Genomic DNA, 20,100 nt, shown 5'->3' with positions numbered 1-20,100 from the left:
ACGTTCCAACAAATAAAGGCCTGACCTGTTCAATCTTTCCTTATAATCAAAGTCTCCAGACGTGGCAACATCCTTGCAAATTTCCTCTGAACTCTTTCAACCTCTAACATCTTTCCTGTAGGTAGGTGACCAAAACTGCACACAATAGTGCAAATTAGGTTTCACCAATTTCTTATACAACATCAACATAACATCTATCTCCTGTACTCAGTACTTTGGTTTATGAAGGCCAATGTGCCACAATCTTTCTTTCCGTCCCTACCTAACTGGGGCACCACTTTTAGTGAACTATGGACCTGCGTTCCCAGATCCCTTCCTTCTACATCACTCCTCAGAGCACTACGAGTCACTGTGTAAGACCTTGGTCCTACCAACGTGTAACACTTCACACCTGTCTGCATTAAATTCCATTTTCTGTTTCTCAACGCATTTTTTCCAGTGGGTCCAGATTGCTCTGCAAGCCATGATAGTCTTCCTCACTGTCCACTACACCCCCAGCCTTGGTGTCAGCCACAAATTTGCTGATACAGCTAACCATTTTATCACCCAGATATCTGACATAGATGACAAACAGCAACAGATCCAGCAGTGATCCCTGTGGCACACCACTAGTCACAGGCCTCCAGTCAGAGAGGCAACAATCTGCTACCACAGTCTGGCTTCTCCCAAAGACAGTGTCTCATCCAATTTACTATCTCATCTTGAATGCTGAGTGACTGAACCTTCTTGACCAACCTCCCATATAAGACTTTGACAAGTGCCTTGCTAAAGTCCATGTAGACAACATCCACCGCCTTGCCTTCATCCACTTTCCTGATAACTTCCTCGAGAGACTCTATAAGATTGGTTAGACATGACCTACCGTGCACAAAGCAATGCTGTCTATCCTTAATTAGTCCACATCTATCCAAATAATTATATAGCCAGTTCCTGCACATATGTTCCAATAACTTTTCCACTACTGATGCCAAGCTCACCAACGTATAATTTCCTAGTTTATATTTGCAGCCTTTCTTGAACAGCAGAATAACATTGGTTCCAAACCTCCAGTACCTCAGCTGTCACTGTGAATGATTTAAATATCTGTGCTTGGGCCCCGCCAATTTCTGCACTTGTCTTCCACAGGGTCCTAGGGAACAACTTGTCACGCCCTGGGGATTTATCCACGCTAATGTGCCTTAAGACAACAAACACCTCCACCTCTGTAATCTGTACAGGGTCCATGAAGTTGATGCTGCTTTGCCTCACTTCCATAGACTCTGTGTCCATCGCCTGAGTAAATACAGATGGCAAAAAAATCTCCCCCATCTATTTTGTCTCCTCATATGGATTACCATTCTGATCTTTCAGAGAATTAATTTTCTCCCCTGCAATCTTTTCACTCTGAACATATCTGCAGAATCCCTGAGGATTCTCCTTCACCTTGTCTGCTGGGCAACCTCATGCCTTCTTTTATTTCTTTCGTAAGTGTTCACTTGAATATCCTGTGCTTCATAAGTACCCCATTTGTTCCTATTTACCTGTACCTGGTATGCACCTTCTTTTTATTGATCTGGGAGATGAAAGCCAAAGGGGTGATAGAGCTGCATGGTGGGAGGTGGGCGTGTGGGGGGGGGGGTTTAAAGTAAAGTTGCTCAAGTTTTTCATTCCTGACTTTGTCTGAAGTCTGAACAACATCTGTCTCCACAACTCTGCACTATATGTTCTGGTATTCAGTCTCCTCATGTTAGCCATTTCAGCCCTAGGAAAAGCCTCTGACTATCCACATGATCAATGCCCCTCATCATCTTAGACACCTAAAAAGGTTTTAAACATAAACAAGGAAATTAGACATGATTTGAGGATTTGTTAGAAGTATACAGAATTATGAGGGTATGGATAGGGTTAATGCAATCAGGCTTTTACCACTGAGTTTGGGTGGGATGACAACCAGAGGTCATGGGTAAGTGGGGAAGGTGAAAATTTAAGGGGAACATGTGGAAAACCTCTCAGTGAAATGGTTGTGAGAGTGTGGAATGAGATGTCAGCACAAGTGATGCACGTGAGCTCGATTCCACCATTGATGAGAAGTTTGAATGGGTATCTGTCTCCTGAGTAAATACAGATGCAAGAATGCTATGTAAAATCTACCCTATCTATTTTGCCTCCTCGTATAGTCAGAGTCATGCTTTATTGATCCCGGGGGAAATTGGTTTTTGTTACAGTTGCACCATAAATAATTACCAGTAATAGAACTATAAATAGTTAAATAGTAATATGTAAATTATGCCAGTAAATTATGAAATAAATCCAGGACCAGCCTATTGGCTCAGGGTGTCTGACCCTCCAAGGGAGGAGTTGTAAAGTTTGATGGCCACAGGCAGGAATGACTTCCTATGACGCTCTGTGCTGCATCTCGGTGGAATGAGTCTCTGGCTGAATGTACTCCTGTGCCCACCCAGTACATTATGTAGTGGATGGGAGACATTGTCCAAGATGGCATGCAACCTAGACAGTATCCTCTTTTCAGACACCACCGTGAGAGAGTCCAGTTCCATCCCCACAACATCACTGGCCTTACGAATGAGTTGTTGATTCTGTTGGTGTCTGCTACACTCAGCCTGCTGCCCCAGCACACAACTGCAAACATGATAGCACTGGCCACCACAGACTCGTAGAACATCCTCAGCATGGTCCAGCGGATGTTAAAGGACCTCAGTCTCCTCAGGAAATAGAGCCGGCTCTGACCCTTCTTGTCGACAGTCTCAGTATTCTTTGACCAGTCCAGTTTATTCTCAATTCGTACCCCCAGGTATTTGTAATCCTCCACCATGTCCACACTGACCCCCTGGATGGAAACAGGGGTCACCGGTACCTTAGCTCTCCTCAGGTCTACCACCAGCTCCTTAGCCTTTTTCACATTATAGATACCGTTCACAGTATAGATTACCATTCACTGATTGTCCAGTGTGGGCATGTTTCTGCACTGACCTTCTCCATGTCTCTATGACAGAGAAGCTGGCCAAACTTGACTGGAGGGGGAAACTGGTAGGAATGACAATGGAGCAGCAATGGCTGGAGTTTCTGGGAGCAATTCGGGAGCTGAGTGATAGACACATCCCAAAGAACTGGAAGCATTGTAAAGTCTGGAGGGCAGAACCATGGCTGAAATGAGAAGCCAAAGCCAATGTAAAAGCCAAAGAGAGGGCAAACAAAAGAGCAAAATCCATTGGGAAGTTTTTAGAAACCAACAGAAGACAGCTAAAAGAGATGTCAGATGAGCTCAGGGCATGGAATTATGATTATTGTAGTCACTCATGAGTCTTGGTAGCACCCAACAGCCTGAGGCATTTAGAGAAACAAAATATCCGGGGCCTCAATATCTCTGGAAAACCAAGGTTCCCTGCACCAGTTACCAAACTTTTATTTTGACAGGCACATAGAACCCTCGAAATTTCACTTCTGAAGAACTCCCACTTAACAAGTACTCCTTTGCCAGAAACATCCTGTCCCAATTCACACTTGTCAGATCCTTTCTGATACCATCAAAATTGACCTTTCTCTAATTTAGAATCTCAACCTGTGTTCCAGAGCTCTCTTTTTCCATATTTACTTGGAATCTCATGGCATTATGATTACCAGGTGCAAAGTCTTCCCATACAATAATTTCTGTCACTAGCACTGGATCATTTCCTGATAGCTTATTGTACATTTCTATGTCGGGAATTCTACTGATTGAGGGCACATTTTGACAAACTCTGCCCCATCTAGTCCTTTTACAGTATGGGACTGCCAGTCAATATATGGAAAGTTAAAATCACTAACTCTATCAATCTTTGTTTCTGGCATAGTCTGTGATCTCTCTGTAAATTTGTTCCTCTCAATCCCTCAGACTTTTGGTTTCAACCAAGTCCCAGTAATGGTAACAATATCATAATTCAATGCACTGAGCTCATCTGGTTTTCCTACGATGTTTCTTGCATTTGATTTACACAGCTCAGTACATTCACCGCACCATGCTCAACCTTTTGATTGCTGACTTTGTCTGAAGTCTGAACAACATCTGACTGGTGTCAAGAAAACAGCCACTTCCTCAATGTCACAGAAACAAAGAAGCTGGTTGTGGATTACAGAAGGAATGAAGACAGGCTAACCCCTATTGACCACAATGGACCTGGAGTTGAGAGGGTAAACAGATTTAAGTTCCTCCGCATAACCATCGTTAAGGATTTCACGTGGTCTGTACATCCCGGCTGTGTGGTGAAAAAGGCACAACAGTGCCAATTTCACCTCAGACGGCTGAAGAAGTTTGGAATGTGCCCCCAAATGTGAAGAACTTTCTACAGGGGCACAACTGAGAGCATCCTGACTGGCTGCATCACTGCCTGGTATGGGACCTGTACCTCCCTCAATCGCAGGACTCTGCAGAGAGTGGTGCAGACAGCCCAGTGCACTATTCCACTATTCAGGACATTTACAGTGTCAGGTGTGTAAAATGGGCCTGAAGGACCACTGGGAACCCGAGTCACCCCAACCACAAACTGTTGCAGCTGCTACCATCTGGGAAATGGTACCACAGCATGAAAACCAGAACCAACAGGCTCTGGGACAGCTCCTTCCACCAGGTCATCAGACTGATATATTCATGCTGAAACAATTGTATTTCTATATTATACTGACTGTCCTGTTTTAAATACTATTTATTATAAATTACTACAAATTGCACATTTAGATGGAGACGGAACATAAAGATTTCTACTCCACATGTACACGAAGGATGTAATTCAATTTCTACTCCACATGTACATGAAGGATGTAATTCACTATCCGTTCAGGCATTCTGGCTCCCATCCGCCCTGCAACTTTAATTTAACATCCACTAGCACTTGCAAGCATTACCACGAGGATATTAGTCCCCTTCTAGTTCTGTTCCCCTAACTAACGAATACCCTATCACCCCTTTGACTTTCCTGTGCTAACTAATTCCCTGCCAACAGTTTCTAACGTGTTCTACCTGTTGTCATGGGGGATGGCCACAATAGTACTCAGCGATGGCTATTTAACCTCATTACCCTTCCTGACTCTCACCCAGTTTCCTGTGTCCTGTACCTTTGGTGTAACTCACCTCTCTTCATGTCATATCTATCATCCCCTCTGACTCCCGAGTGATCTGGAATTCATCCATTTCCAGCTCCAACTCCCTAACGTGCAGATTTACAGGGAGTCAGGTATGTGAGGGTATCAGGGACACTGGAGGTCTCCCCTCCTTCCCACCAAGGTCCCCTCTAATTTGTAATGACCAGTGTGTGCAAAAATCTTCTGCTGTACAATTCTTGCCCAGTGACAACAACATGTGTAAACTGTATTTTATATAGAGAGCTATTCATTTCAACAGCGAGCAAATCACTGGAGATAAGAACTTTGATCTCCTCTGGGTTCGATCACGTTCATCGGCACTCTCACACAACCTATGTAGCAGGCCTATAGCAGGTAATGAAGGATTTTCTAACCAGAGCTTTTGCACACCGCCTATATGTGATTTTCTTGCTAAATGATGCTTTAAAAAGTCAGATTTCCAAATATCACTCCACTTCCGCCCACTTGTAAATTCTCCAGCAACTTCTGCATCGTCACAATACACACAGGTAACACCAGTTTCTGTATTGTACATAAATATTTCTCCTGAGCCCTCCTCCAGGTGACTGACAGTGGTGAACTCATTGATGGCAATCCCAATGAATATAAAGGGAAGCGCAGTAGTCTGTCTCATTGGAGTCTGGCACATTTGTGATGTGAAAGCTACTGTTGCCCAGGGCAAAGGTGTTTGATACCATTATGTACCCAGAGAGAATGGGGCAAAACATGTCCTCACGGGTAGAAAGGTCCAGAACAAGAGGAGGTAGAACAAGCAACATACACAAAGCTGGAGGAACTCAGCAGGCCAGGCAGCATTTATGGAAAATAGTACTAATGCTGAGTTCCTCCAGCATTTTCTGCGTGTTGCTTGGATTTCTGCAGATTTTCTCTTGTTTGTTTTTGGAGGCAGAACAAAGGTGATTTTCTCAACTGCTGATGTAAAAGATTTTGTTCCCTTTCTCCGAGTTCCCGATCCTTGCATTTAGACAGCTGGAGCTCAGCTCTGTCTGAGAGATCCATCGGTTCCCATTCCCTCATCAGCCGGAAGCTCCCCAGGGCCCGTGTACGGATGGTGGGGCTGAGAGAGAGGGAAGAGAGCAGGACTGTCCCGGGATTGCGGGCCACGGCGCCCGCAGGTCACAGCAATTGTCCCTCAGTCGGTGTTGAAAATAATCGCCCCGAGATACTCGCTTACCTGCGTCCGTGATCCTGAGGGCGATCGTGTACTGCGCGCATGCGTGATATTGCAAATCTAATCAACCTTTACGCCTGCGCATTTGAGCGGTGCTTCAGCGCCGGCGAAATTTTTAACGCAGGTCTATCTGCGTAATCAAGGTGCCATTAATAGTTTCTGCAACCACCGGTTCCATGTCCATACCTCAGTTTTTTTTTGTGTATATAGAAACCTCAGCAGCTGTTTTAGCGCAGAAAGCGGCTCCCATAAACAATACACTCAATATCAAACTGTATGTAATGCCAAAGTATAATCCTCTTACAAAGGCAGATATAAAACACAGCTGCAGTTGCTGGAAATACAGAGACGCACAGACACAAAACGCAGGAGGAACTCTGCAGTTCAGACAGTAACTAAGCAGAGTATACAGTCTGGGCATGCTGAAGGGGATCGGCCTAAACGTTGTCGAGATATTCCTCTCCACATTTGCTGCCTGATCTGCTGATTTCCTCCAGTGTTTTGCATTTTCTTTCAATCAGTTTCCAAATGTTTCTGATCTTTCATCTGTAGGAACATCCTGCGGGCCTGATTCCTCTTCCTCCTCCTCCTCGTAAACTCTCAACCCCATATCTCTCTGGAGTCCCAAAGCCCTGACTCAGGCTGGTAATTCTTTGGTTTCTGACTCTGCTCTATTGAAGATTCACTCACTAGTCTGCTGTCAGACTTTAGAGGCGCATTGCAACAACCCAGCTGTCTGAAGCACAGTACTTTGAAATGAGTGAAAATGACACAAAACGTTCAAAAGAGCAGGAAAGAAAGAGATTAACCACCCTAGTCCGGAGCCCTGGGGAATGTCAAAACCACACTGAGCTCATCGTCATATTCAAGCTAGAGAAAGTCATGCAGGAAATCCATACAAGTGATGATGAGAGAAATTGGTCATGGAATAGCCAGAGGCTTTTATCCCACGACTGAAATGGCTAACACAAGGGAGCATAGCGTTAAGGTGTTTGGAAGTATTTGCAAGAGAGTTGTCAAAGGTAATGCTTTTACATAAAGAGTGGTGGGTGGATGCAATGCACGGCCAGTGACGGTGGTGGAGACGGATACGACTGAGTCTTTTAAGAGCTTAGATAGGTACATGGAGCTTAGAAGAATAGAGGGCTATCTGTGAGGGTAATTCTAGGCGGTTTCCAGAGCAGGTTACATGGTCGGCACAACATTGTGGGCTGAACAGCCTGTAATGTGCTGCAGATGTCTATGATTCTCTAAAATTCAAGGGAAATCTCTTCTCCCACCGAGCGGTGACTAGTTCCAACTCATCATCACAGGGAGAGAGAGAGAGAGAGAGGAACCTCAGAGATGGATTTTAAAATATGGAACAGAAACATGGGCAGGGACCAGATGGACTGAGTGGCCTCTCTAGTTTACATTGTGAGTTTGGTCGAGAGAGTAAGTACCTGTGACACGGGATTTGATACAGAACTGATTTATCTTTCACAGATCCACGATGTTAATCACTGGTCTAGTTTAAAGCTTAAAGCAGCAGAACAGACTCCTCCAATGCTCAGTGACCAGGGTTCAGTCCTGGGTGCGATGAACAGCCGCAAGAACTGCAGAATCTGGCAGCAAGAGTCCCTCATGAACCTGATAGAGTTAGACAGGTTTTTACAGAGTAAGGGAATCAAGGGTTATAGGGAGAAGGCAAGTAGATGGAGCAACTTGCTGGATGATCTTGCATCCAGCATCATTTTTCAGTGGTCCAATATCCACGTCCACCTCTCTTTTACACTACATGTACCTGAAGGAAAATTTAGTATCCTCTTTAATATTACTGGCTAGCTCACCTATGTGTTCCATCTTTTCCTTCTTAATTATTTTAGTTGCATCCTGTTGGTTTTTAAAAGCTTCCCAATCTTGGAGGAGAAGATGGCAGCAATCCAGTGAATGATATCTGTAATCTGTCAAGTAGGATGCCGTGCACAATTCTGATTTGATGGAGACAGACGTGAGAGAATGGAGGAACATCTGGAGAAACTTCTCAGATGCCTTTTTTGCTGCCGCTGTTACTGTGTGGTCCTGAATCTCCGGAAGGGAAGGCCCTGAGTCCTCGGCTTTGCTTGCTGCTTGGCGGCCGGGATGGGGTCGAGGCGCTCGGCAGAGATGGTGCTCGATGCTCGGTGTCGAAGGGCTCGTTGGAGGCTCGAATTTTTTGGACAGACTCAGAGTCGGCTCGGCTGGGGTCGGGTGCTTCCAATGCATCAACAGTTGTCGGTGCCTGGAGGTTTATGACAGAGAGAGTTCCTCACTTCTGCCGCCTGCTATCAGGACTATTGGGAGCCGATGGGAACTTTGCATCTGTTTTTTTTTTACCATTCCCATGGTCTGTTCTTTATCAAATTATGGCATTGCTTTGCACTGCTGTAACTATATGTTATAATTATGTGGTCTTGTCAGTGTTAGTCTTTGGTTTGTCCTTTTTTTTGTGGTATCACTCTGGAGGAACATTGTATCATTTCTTAATGCACGAATGCAGTTCGAAATGACAATAAATGAGGACTGAGCGTCCTCATAATCTAATCTAATCCTCTAACTTCCTAGTAATTTTTGCTCTATGCCCTCTCTTTGGTCTTTATGTTGCCTTTGATTTCTTTTATTAGCCACGGTTTTGTCAATTTACCTTCAGAATACTACTTCCTCTTTGTGATGTGTCTATTCTGTGCCTTTCGAATTCCAGCCATCGCTGCTGTTTTCATCCCTGCCCATGTTCTTTTCAAATTAAATTTTGACCAATTCTTCTCTCTTGCTCTCAAATTCTCTTTATTCCACATCTAACTTCAGACTCTCCTTCTCTAATGTCAGGGTGAATTGGATTATATTAAGATCACTTGCTCCTAAGGGATCTTTGATCTTAAGTGACCTAATTAATTCCGGTTCATTACAACACCCAGTCCAGAATAGGTGATCCCCAAGTGGGCTCAACCATGAGCTGCTCTAAAAAAAAACTTGTTGTAAGCATTCTAGGAATTCCTCCTCGAGACCAACACCATCCTAATTTTCCTAATCACCTGCATGACAATCCCCCATGACTACTGTAACACTGCCCTTTTGGCACGCATTTTCTATCTCCCATTGTAATTTGTAATTTGTGGACCACATACTTACTACTGTTTGGGGTTCTTTATACAATTCCCATCAAGGATTTTGTTTTATTTTTACATTTGCTCTTCCTTAATTGTACCCACAGAGATTCTACACCTTCCAGCCCTTTGCCACCCCTTTCTAATGATTTTATTTAACATTTTACCAACAGAGCCACGCAACCCAACTACCGGCTTGTTATTTCAAGAAACATACAAGTATCTGTGAAACAAGAGGATCTGCAGATGCTAGAAATCTGGAGAACTACACACAAAGTGCTGGAGGAGCTCAGCATGTCAGGCAGCATCTATGCATGGGAATCAACATTTCAGGCCAAGACCCTTCACTGGGACTCTTGATACCCACGTATCTGGAAAATCAACAAGCAAATACAATAGAAAGTAGTGCAAAATCGAGAAAACCTTTGACAAAATTTAGTTCAAGGCTGAAAAAAAAACCTGCCAAACAGAGCTAAATAGTTGACAAATACAACAAAGGCAATAAACAGTTTCACCAATACCGACACTGACTTTTTTTTAATATAAAAATATCTTGGTCCCATTTCAATCAGTAAAATTTACAAAGATAAATAAGAACTGAAGTGACAACTTTAGAAAAGACTATTTAAACTCAACCCACTTAGATTAACACTACCTTGGACAGAAGGAGGAAGAGAAAAAACATACATGAAAAACAAAAATCACACAACAGTCAGAATAAAACTTCTAGGTATATATTTCCATCAAAAATGAACAGGATTCAACGCTCCATGTGTGTATATGCAATCGTGATAAGAAATTCAGACCAGAAAATTTTAATGACAGACCAACTCAGAGAGATGAATCATCACTGTGGAAGAAAACATTAACCAGTGGAATGAGTATGACCCTCCATGGGAGACATCCCAATGATCTGAGCAGACGAGACGGTGACAAAGAAGCATCGAGCACCTGACTGAGAGTTGGAGACCTCTTCCCAGAAACAGAGGGGGTCCTTGCAGAAATACAGGACAAGGTGGTTAACAAAAGGAAGAAAAATTGAAAATACATGAAATACAAACAAGCAAGACAGTAAGTGCAGAAAATGCTAAGAGAAACCAGAGACAATCCAACACATTGCGGGATCCTGCAGCAGTTTAACTCAATCTGATTACTTACAAAGGTACAATCAAGTGGCAAATATCACTCACCAAATTCTTGCTTTAAAATACAAACTCACGAATGCCCTCCGTCGCTTCATAAAGGCACCATAAATTCAAGCCTGATCCAGTTTTATAGTCAAAATCTTACAAATTATATGATAATCAATACATTATTTCAGATAGGACAATCCATAATAACCATCCAGATATAATATGACAGGATAAACAAGCAGGAACAACTCCCTCAATAGATAAAACCATTCCCAACACACACATGTTCCTTGACCAGTCGAGCACCTCACCACAGGTATTATTTGTGTCATCTGTCAGACAAACAAAAGGTTTTCTCTGTCAATCACCTTCCAAATGTTGCTACTCTGTCATTTGTTGCCACGTCCCGCTGCTGATTCCCTTCTTCTCATCATACGTTCTTACCCCAACCATCGTCCAGAGCCCCAAACTCTGCCCTGTGCAGACCTGCCTCTGGTTTCTGACCCTGCTCCATTGAAAATCCAACTGATGGTTTCCCAATCTGCTTTCAGTCTTTAGAGGACAGTGGTGTTTTCTAACAACCCTTTAGAAGCAGGGAAAATGACCCATAATGTGGAAATGAGTCGTAATTAAGGAGGTTAACTACCAGTGTTATTCTTCGTCAGTCCAGAGATTTCAGTGGGAAGAACATCTCAGACAGAACTGCAGTCAGCTCGACTCCTTCAGTCTGCAGAAAATTCAAGGGAAACCTCTTCACCCACAGAGTGGCGACTGTTTGGAACCCATCACCACAGGGAGAGCGAGAGATGAACAACAGGGCAGGATTTAAAAGGACTGCCGTGGAACAGAATCACTGGCAGGGTACAGCCGGCCTGAGTTGACTCTCTACTGTACACTAAGTATGTTATAAATTCACTAAGTACCGGAGACAGAGCTCAAAATAGAACTGATTTATTTGTCTCAGATCCGGATTATTAAACTCCAGTCCCATTAAAGGTGAATATGCAGCAGAAGAAACTCCTCCAATGCCCAGTGACCAGGGTGCAGAACTGGGTGTGGTGACCAGCAGCAATAATTGCAGAGTTCAGCACCGATAGTCATTCTCGAAATTGTATTCAGCAATGGTGATGGACAAATATCCAGCAAGCAGCTTATTGAAACTTTCTCCTCAGTGTGAACCCAGTAATGTGTCACAAGGTTAGATGACTGAGTGAATCCCTTCCCACATTCACAGCAGGTGAACCACCTCTCCCCGGTGTGAACTGAATGATGCACGTTTGGTGAAGATGGCTAAGAGAATCTCTTCCCAAAGTCTGAGCAGGTGAACGGCCTCTCCCCAGTGTGAACTCGCTGGTGTGCCAGTAATTTGGATGACCAAGTGAATCCCTTCCCACATTCAGGGCAGGTGAATGGCCACTCCCCAGTGTGAACTGACTGGTGTGCCAGTAGTTTGGAAGACTGACTGAATCCTTTCCCACATTCTGAGCAGGGGAACCGCCACTCCCCAGTGTGAAGTGACTGGTGTGCCAATAGGGTGGATGATTCAGTGAATCGCTTTCCACAGTCTGAGCAGGTGAACGGCTTCTCCCCAGTGTGAACTTGCTGGTGTCTCTGTACGTTGGATAATCGAGTGAATCCCTTCCCACAGTCTGAGCAGGTGAACAGCTTCTCCCCAGTGTGAACTCGCTGATGACTCTGCAGGTGGGATGACCGAGAGAATCTCTTCCCACAGACCGAGCAGATGAACAGCCTCTCCCCAGTGTGAACTCGCTGGTGTCTCTGTAGGTTGGATGATCGAGTGAATCCCTTCCCACAGTCTGAGCAGGTGAACGGCTTCTCCCCAGTGTGAACTCGCTGATGACTCTGTAGGTGGGATGACCGAGAGAATCTCTTCCCACAGACTGAGCAGATGAACAGCCTCTCCCCAGTGTGAACTCGCTGATGTCTCTGCAGGGTGGAAAAGTGAGGGAATCTCTTCCCACAGTCTGAGCAGGTGAAATCCCTCTCTGCAGCGTGAACTGACAGATGTATCAGTAGCTGAGATGACTGAGTGAATCCCTTCCCACAGTCCGAGCAGGTGAATGGCCCCTCCCCCGTGTGGACTCGCTTGTGAGCCATTAGGTCAGATGACCGAGTGAATCCTTCCCCACAAATTCAGCAGATGAACAGCCTCTGCCCAGTGTGAACTGACTGGTGTGTCCACAGGTGGGAAGACCAACTGAATCCCTTCTCACACACAGAACAGATGAATGGTCTTGTCCCAGTGTGAACCTGCTGATGTACCCTCAGTTGAGATGACTGAGTGAATCCATTCCCACTGTCTGAGAAGGTGAACGGCCTCTCTGCTCTGTAAAATGACGGGCATGCCAGTCAGTCAGATGATCCAAGTGAATCCCTCCCCACAGTCTGAGCAGGAAGGATGGTCAGTTGAATACCTTGCTCCACTTCTTAAATATCTAGACAGAGACAGCAAAACTGGCGTGCTGTGTTCGAGATTCCCACATTCCGTCATGTTTAACCTGTAAAAAGATTTACAAAATCCATCAATGGGTGAAGGATTTCAGATGAGATCACTTGATTTGCCAAGGAATGATCTGACAACACACTGTTGCAGTGAGGTTCAACCCAAGTTGGAGAGAGAAATCATCTTCTAACCGGGCACAGTGCTGGTATCTGGAATGATCACCAAACTCTCTGATGCTCTTCCTGTCTCTTTAAGTATGGGGCATTTCCGCCATCTCCAATCTGTGACCTGGCTCAGTTTGACTCTCTCCATTGGTATTATTCCCTGTTCACACTGAGCTGCATGGGTGCCTGGCCCCAGAGCAACTGAAACACTCTCACGCAAATAGCCTTTGTTGACGTGCAGCTGGGATTTTCTTCTATGTGCTGTTAGTTCAAAGTGCCGCAGTTTTAACGCCATGTAAATATTTCCTACTCAGATGTATGGTTGGTCTGCACAGCCGTTAAAAGGAATTAGAGTGAATATTGGTATAATTTAAGGTTCTTGTCACGGTCATAGAAAAGTACAACATAGAAACAGGCCCTTTGGCCCATCTAGTTTGTGCTGAACTATTTAAACTTTCTACACCCATACCCCTACCATCCAGGTACCGATACAAACCTCTTAAGTGTTGAAATTGAGCTTGCATGCACCACTTGTGCTGGCTGCTCATTCCACACCTGGTTTACCATCTGTGTGAAGATGTTTCCCCTCTTGTTCCCCTTAACACTTCACCTTTCACCCTTAACCCATGGCCTCTGGTTGTAGTCCCACCCAATCTCAGTGGTAAAAGCCAGCTTGCATTTACCCTATCTATACCCCTCTTAATTGTGGTATACCTCCATCAAATCTCCCCTCAATCTTCGATGTTCCAAGGAATAAAGTCCTGACCTGTTCAATCTTTCTTTATGACCCAAGTTCTCCAGACCTGGCAACATCCTTGTGAATTTTCTCTGAACTCTTTCAACCTCTTTTACATCTTTCCTGCAGGTTGGTGACCAAACCTACACACAATACTCCAGATTAGGCCTCACCAATGTCTTGTACAACATCAACATAACATCCATCTCCTGTACTCAGTACTTTGGTTTTAAAGGGCAATGTGCCAAAATCATTCTTTCCATTCCTATTGAACCGTGACACCACTTTCAGTGAATTATAGACCTGTATTCCCAGATCCCTTTCTTCAACAACACATCTCAGTGCCCTACCAGTCACTGTGTAAGACCTACCCTGGTAGGTCCTACCAAAGTGCAACACCTCACACTTGTCTGCATGAACTTCCATTTTCCATTTCTCTACCCATTTTTCCAGCGGGTTCAGATCGCATTGCAAGCCATGATAGTATTCCTCGCACTACACCCCTAATCTTGGTTTCATCCACAAACGTGCTGATCCAGCTAACCATGTTATCATCCAGATTACTGATACAGGTGACAAACAACAACAGATCCAGCACTGATCCCTGTGACACACCACTAGTCACAGGTCTCCAGTCAGAGAGGCAACCATCTGCTACCAGTCTGGCTTCTCCCAAAGACAGGGTCTCATCCAATTTACTATCTCATCTTGAATGCTGAGTGACTGAACCTTCTTGACCAACCTCCCATATGAGATTTTGTCAAGTGCCTTGCTGAAGTCGATGTAGACACCATCCACTGACTTGCCTTCATCCACTTTCCCGATAACTTCCTCGAGAGACTCTATTAGATTGGTGAGACATGAACTACCGTGCACAAAGCCATGCTGTCTATCCTTAATCAGTCGACATCTATCCAAATACTTATATATCCGGTTCCTGCACATATGTTCCAATAACTTTCACACTACTGACGTCAAGCTCACAAACATAGAATTTCCTCGTTTATTTTCAGAGCCTTTCTTGAACAGTGGAACAACATTGGCTGTCCTCCAATCCTCCAGTACCTCACCTGTCACTGAGGATGATCTAAATATCTGAGCCTGGGCTCCAAAAATTTCTGCACTTCTCTTCCGCAGGGTCCCAGGCGCTGGGGATTTATCCATGGTAATTTGCCTTGAGACAGCAAAAACCTCCACCTCTGTAATCTGTACAGGGTCCATGAAGTTGATGCTGCTTTGCCTCACTTCTATAAACCCTGTGACCATCTGAGTAAATACGGCTGTGAAAAAAAATCTCCCCCATCTATTTTGTCTCCTCATATGGGTTACCATTCTGATTTTCCAGAGGATTAATTTTGTCCCTTCCAATCTTTTTGCTCTTAACATATCTGCAGAGTCCCTGAGGATTCTCCTTCACCTTGTCTGCTGGGGCAACCTCATGCCTTCTTTTATTTCTTTCATAAGTGTTCACTTGAATTTCCTGTATTTCAATTTGTTCCTATCTGCCTGTACCTGGTATGCACCTCCTTTTTATTGACCAGGGAGATGAAGCACAAAGGGGTGATAGAGCTGCATGGTGGGAGGTGGGGGAAGGGGGAGTTAAACTAAAGTTGCAGGGGGAATGGAAGCATGAATAACAGAACAGATAGTGGAGGTGTTGTGGAGACATATGTTGTTCAGTCCTCAGACAACGTCAGGAATGAAAAAGTTGAGCATGGTGCAGTGAATATGCTCAATCCTGTATATTTCAATACAGGGAACACTGTAGGAAAGGCAGATGTGTTCACGGCATGGAACAACACTGGAATTATGACACTAGGATCTGGCAACTATGGATTGGGACAGGCTGCTTTATGGCAAAGGTGTGCTTGGTTAATGGGAGGCCTTCGAAGCGAAATTTTGAGAGTACAATGCGGGTACGTGCTTGTCAGAATAAAAGGTAAAGTTAGAAACTGTATCTCTTGGTTTTCAAGAGATATTGAGACCCTGGTGAAGCACAAAATGGAGTTGCATAACAGGGATAGGCAGGTAGATTCTTATGGAGTATAAGAAATGCAAGAGAACAAGTAAGATATAAATTAGGATGACTAAAAGAAGGCATGAGTTGTCCTCGCAGAAAAGATGAAGGATAACCCTCAGGGATTCTACAAGTAGATTGAGAGCAAAAGGATTACAAGGCACAAAGTTGGTCCTCTGGAAGACCAGAATGGCAATCCACGTGTGGAAGCAAAGCAGGTGGGGGAGATCTTAAATATTTTTTTTCATCTCTGTTCACTTAGGAGATGGACACAGGGTCTATGGGAGTGTGGAAAAGCGGCAATAAAATTGTGGACCCTGTACAGATTAAAGAAGAGGAGATGCTTGCTATGCTGAGGCAGATTAGGGTGGATAAATCTCCAGGGCATGACAAGGACCTTGGACCCTATGGGAGACAAGTGTAGAAATTGACAGGGCCCGAGAAGAAATAATTAAATCATCCTTAGTGACGAGGGAGTTATCAGAGGATTGTAGAAGAGCCAAAGTGATTTCGCTGTTCAACATAGAACATAGAAATCTACAGCATATTCCAGGCCATTCAGCCCACAATGTTGTGCCAACCATGTAACCTACTCTAGAAACTGCCTAGAGTTTCCCTAGCGCATAGCCCTCTATTTTCCTAAGCTCCATGTACCTACCTAAGAGACTGTTAAAAGACCCTATTGTATCTGCCTCGACAACCACTGCTGGCAGTGCATTCCACGCACCCACCACTCTCTGTGTAATAAAACATACCCATGACATCACCTCGGTATCTATTTCCAAGCACCTTAAAACTATGCCCTCTCGTGTTAGCCATTTTACCCCTGGGAGAAAAACCTCTGGCTATCCCCACGATCAATGCCCCTCATCATCTTATACACCTAAAAAAGGCTCTAGGCATAAATAAGGAAATTATACATTGCTTTGAGGATTTTTTGGAAGTATATAAAATTAGGAAGGTATCGATAGGGTACAAGCAAGCAGCTTTTTCCACTGATGTTGGGTGGGATGACAACCAGAGGTCAGGGGTAAGTGGCCCATCTAACGAAAATTTAATGGGTACATGTGGAAAACCTCTTCCCTGAATTGAATGTGAGTGTATGTGAGAGTATGGAATGAGGTGCCAGCACAAGTGGTGCACGTGAGCTCGATTTCACCATTTAAGAGAAGTTTGAATAGGTACCTGGATGGTAGCGTTATGGACGGCTATGGTCCCAGTGCAGGTCATTGCATCAGACAGCTTAAATGTTTTCAGCATTGTCTATATGGGACAAATGGCCTGTTTCTGTACTGAACTTCCCCATGATTCTTTGACAGAGAAGCTGGCCAAACTTGATTGGAAGGGGAAACTGGTATTAATTCATGCTGATACAATTGCATTTCCATGTTATATTGACTGTCCTATCTACAAACGACTTAGTATAAATTACTACAAATTGTACATTGCACATTCAGACGGAGACAAAACGTAAAGATTTTTACTCCTCAGGTATATGAAAGATATAAATAATAAAGTCAATTCAATTCAACTCAACCTCTCCACTCTCTGTTCTGTCATTCTGGCTCCCATTCCCCGTGCAACTTTAGTTCAACCGGCCACCCACCACCGCCCCCCCCCCCAAACACTAGCAAAAGCAAGCCTTACCACTAGGATATTAGTCATAGTCATACTTTATTGATCCTGGGGTAAATTGGTTTTCGTTACAGTTGCACCATAAATAATTAAATAGTAATAGAACCATAAATAGTAATATGTAAACTATGTCAGGAAACAAGTCCAGGACCAGCCTATTGGCTCAGGGTGTCTGACCCTCCAAGGGAGGAGTTGTAAAGTTTGATTGCCACAGTTAGGAATGACTTCCTATGACGCTCTGTGCTGCATCTCGGTGGAATGAATCTCTGGCTGAATGTACTCCTGTGCCCAACCAGTACATTATGTAGTGGATGGGAGACATTGATCAAGCGGACATGCAACTTATACAGCATCCGCTTTTCAGACACCACCGTGAGAGAGTCCAGTTCCATCCCCACAACATCACTGGCCTGCTGAATGAGTTTGTTGATTCTGTTGGTGTCTGCTACCCTCAGCCTGCTGCCCCAGCACACAACAGCAAACATGATAGCACTGGCCACCACAAACTCATAGAACATCCTCAGCATCATCTGGCAGATGTTAACTGACCTCAGTCTCCTCAGGAAATAGAGATGGTTCTGACCCTTCTTGCAGACAGTCTCAGTGTTCTTTGACCAGTCCAGTTTATTGTCAATTCATACCCCCAGGTATTTGTAATCCTCCACCATGTCCACACTGACTCCCCGGATGGAAACAGGGGTCACCGGTACCTTCGCTCTCCTCAGGTCTACCACCAGCTCCTTAGTCTTTTTTCACATTATACTACCATTTTCCACTATCAGCCCTTTGAATTCCCTCTGCCAGGTAGTGCCCCCCGACAGTTTCTAAAGTGGTCCACCTGTTGTTGTGCGGGACAGCAACAAGAGTACTCTGCAATGGCTATTTAACCTCATTCCCCTTCCTGACTCTCACCCAGTTTCCTGTGTCCTGCACTCTGGGTGTAACTCACCTCTCTTCATGTCATATCTATCACCCCCTTCAACTCCCAAATGATCTGGAGTTCATCCATTTCGAGTTCCAACTCCCTAACGTGCAGGGTTACAAGCTGCAGCTGGATGCACATCTTGCAGGTGAGGGCATCAGGGACACTGGAGGTCTCCCCACCTTCCCACCAATGTCCCCTCAAATTTGTAATGACCGGTGTGCCAAAAAATCTTGTGCTGTACAATTTTTACCCAGTGATAACAACATGTGCACACTGAATTTTAAATAGAGAGGTATTTATTTTAACAGCTAGCAAGTCACTGTTAATAAGATTTCCTCTGGGTTTGATCAAGTTCATCTGCACTCTCACACAACCTATGCAGCAGGCTTGTAGAGGGTTATGAAGGATTTTCTCACTCCAGTTTTTGCACACTGTCCATATCTTGTTTACTTGCTAAATGACACTTTAAAAAGTCAGATTTCCAAATATCACTCCAGTTCCTCCCACTTACAAATTCGCCAGCAACTTTTGCATTCCCACAATACACACAGGCAATACCAGTTTCTCTATTGCACATAAATATTTCCCCTGAACCCTTCCCCAAGTGACTGACGGCCAATGAATATGAAGGGAAGGCAGGAGTCTGTCTCATTGGAGTCTATCACATCTGTGATGTGAAAGCTACTTGTTGCCCAGGATAAAGTTGTGATATCATTATGTACCCAGAGAGAATGGATCAAAACATGTTCTCACGGGTAGAAAGGTCCAGAACAAGAGGAGGTAGAACAAGCAACACACACAAAATGCTGGAGGAACTCGGCAGGCCAGGTAGCATATATGGAAAAGAGTACTAATGCTGAGTTCCTCCAGCATTTTGTGTGTGCTGCTTGAATTTTCAATATCTGCAGATTTTCTCTTGTTTGTGATTGGAGGCAGAAACATAGAAACATACAAAATAGGTGCAGGAGTAGGCCATTCGGCCCTTCGAGCCTGCACCGCCATTCAGTATGATCATGGCTGATCATCCAACTCAGAACCCTGTACCAGCCTTCCCTCCATACCCCCTGATCCCCGTAGCCACAAGGGCTATATCTAACTCCCTCTTAAATACAGCCAATGAACTGGCCTCAACTGTTTCCTGTGGCAGAGAATTTCACAGAACAAAGGTGATTTTCTCACCTGCTGATGTAAAAGATTTTGTTCCCTTTCTCCGAGTTCCCAATCCTTGCATTTGGATAGCTGGAGCTCAGCTCTGTCTGAGAGATTCACCGGTTCCCATTCCCTCATCAGCCGGAAGCTCCCCGGTGCCCGTGTACGGGTCGTGGGGCTGAGAGAGGGGGAAGAGAACAGGACTGTCCCGGGATTACGGGCCACGGTGTCCGGAGCTCACAGCAATTGTCCCGAATTCGGTGTTGAAAACCCCCTCCCGCAGCCGGGGAATATCTCTTACCTGGAGCCGAATTCCCGAGGCCATTGTGTACTGCGCGCATGCGCGATATTCGGGAACAGCCTGTGTGTTCGATCGGTGTTTCAGCGAACATTACTGCGCAGAGCTTTCTGGGTAATCACGGTGCCATTAAAAGTTTCTGGAAGTACC

At 44.6% G+C, this 20,100-nt stretch overlaps 1 protein-coding gene and 1 long non-coding RNA gene across 2 annotated transcripts in view; one reads left to right on the top strand and one right to left on the bottom strand.

The window, feature by feature from the left end:
- LOC134341677 (uncharacterized) overlaps positions 1–11,854 on the top strand; it is a 22,265-nt gene extending 10,411 nt beyond the window's left edge. The window contains exon 3 of the long non-coding RNA XR_010016841.1: positions 9,603–11,854. This is a non-coding gene — a long non-coding RNA (uncharacterized LOC134341677). The remainder of the gene's footprint in view (positions 1–9,602) is intronic.
- The window catches only part of LOC134341673 (gastrula zinc finger protein XlCGF57.1-like), a 27,752-nt gene extending 7,652 nt beyond the window's left edge, over positions 1–20,100 (bottom strand). The window contains exons 1-2 of the mRNA XM_063039599.1: positions 19,683–20,100; positions 11,875–13,081 (exon numbers count right to left, since the gene is read on the bottom strand). Coding sequence (XP_062895669.1) covers positions 11,875–12,680 — 806 coding nt within the window. The 5' untranslated portion in view covers positions 12,681–13,081; positions 19,683–20,100. The remainder of the gene's footprint in view (positions 1–11,874; positions 13,082–19,682) is intronic.

The sequence above is a fragment of the Mobula hypostoma genome, unplaced genomic scaffold (genome assembly GCF_963921235.1).
Source record: "Mobula hypostoma unplaced genomic scaffold, sMobHyp1.1 scaffold_36, whole genome shotgun sequence".
NCBI lineage: Eukaryota > Metazoa > Chordata > Chondrichthyes > Myliobatiformes > Myliobatidae > Mobula > Mobula hypostoma.
Note: the sequence above shows the minus strand (reverse complement) of the source record. Positions and strands in the feature narration are given on the sequence as shown.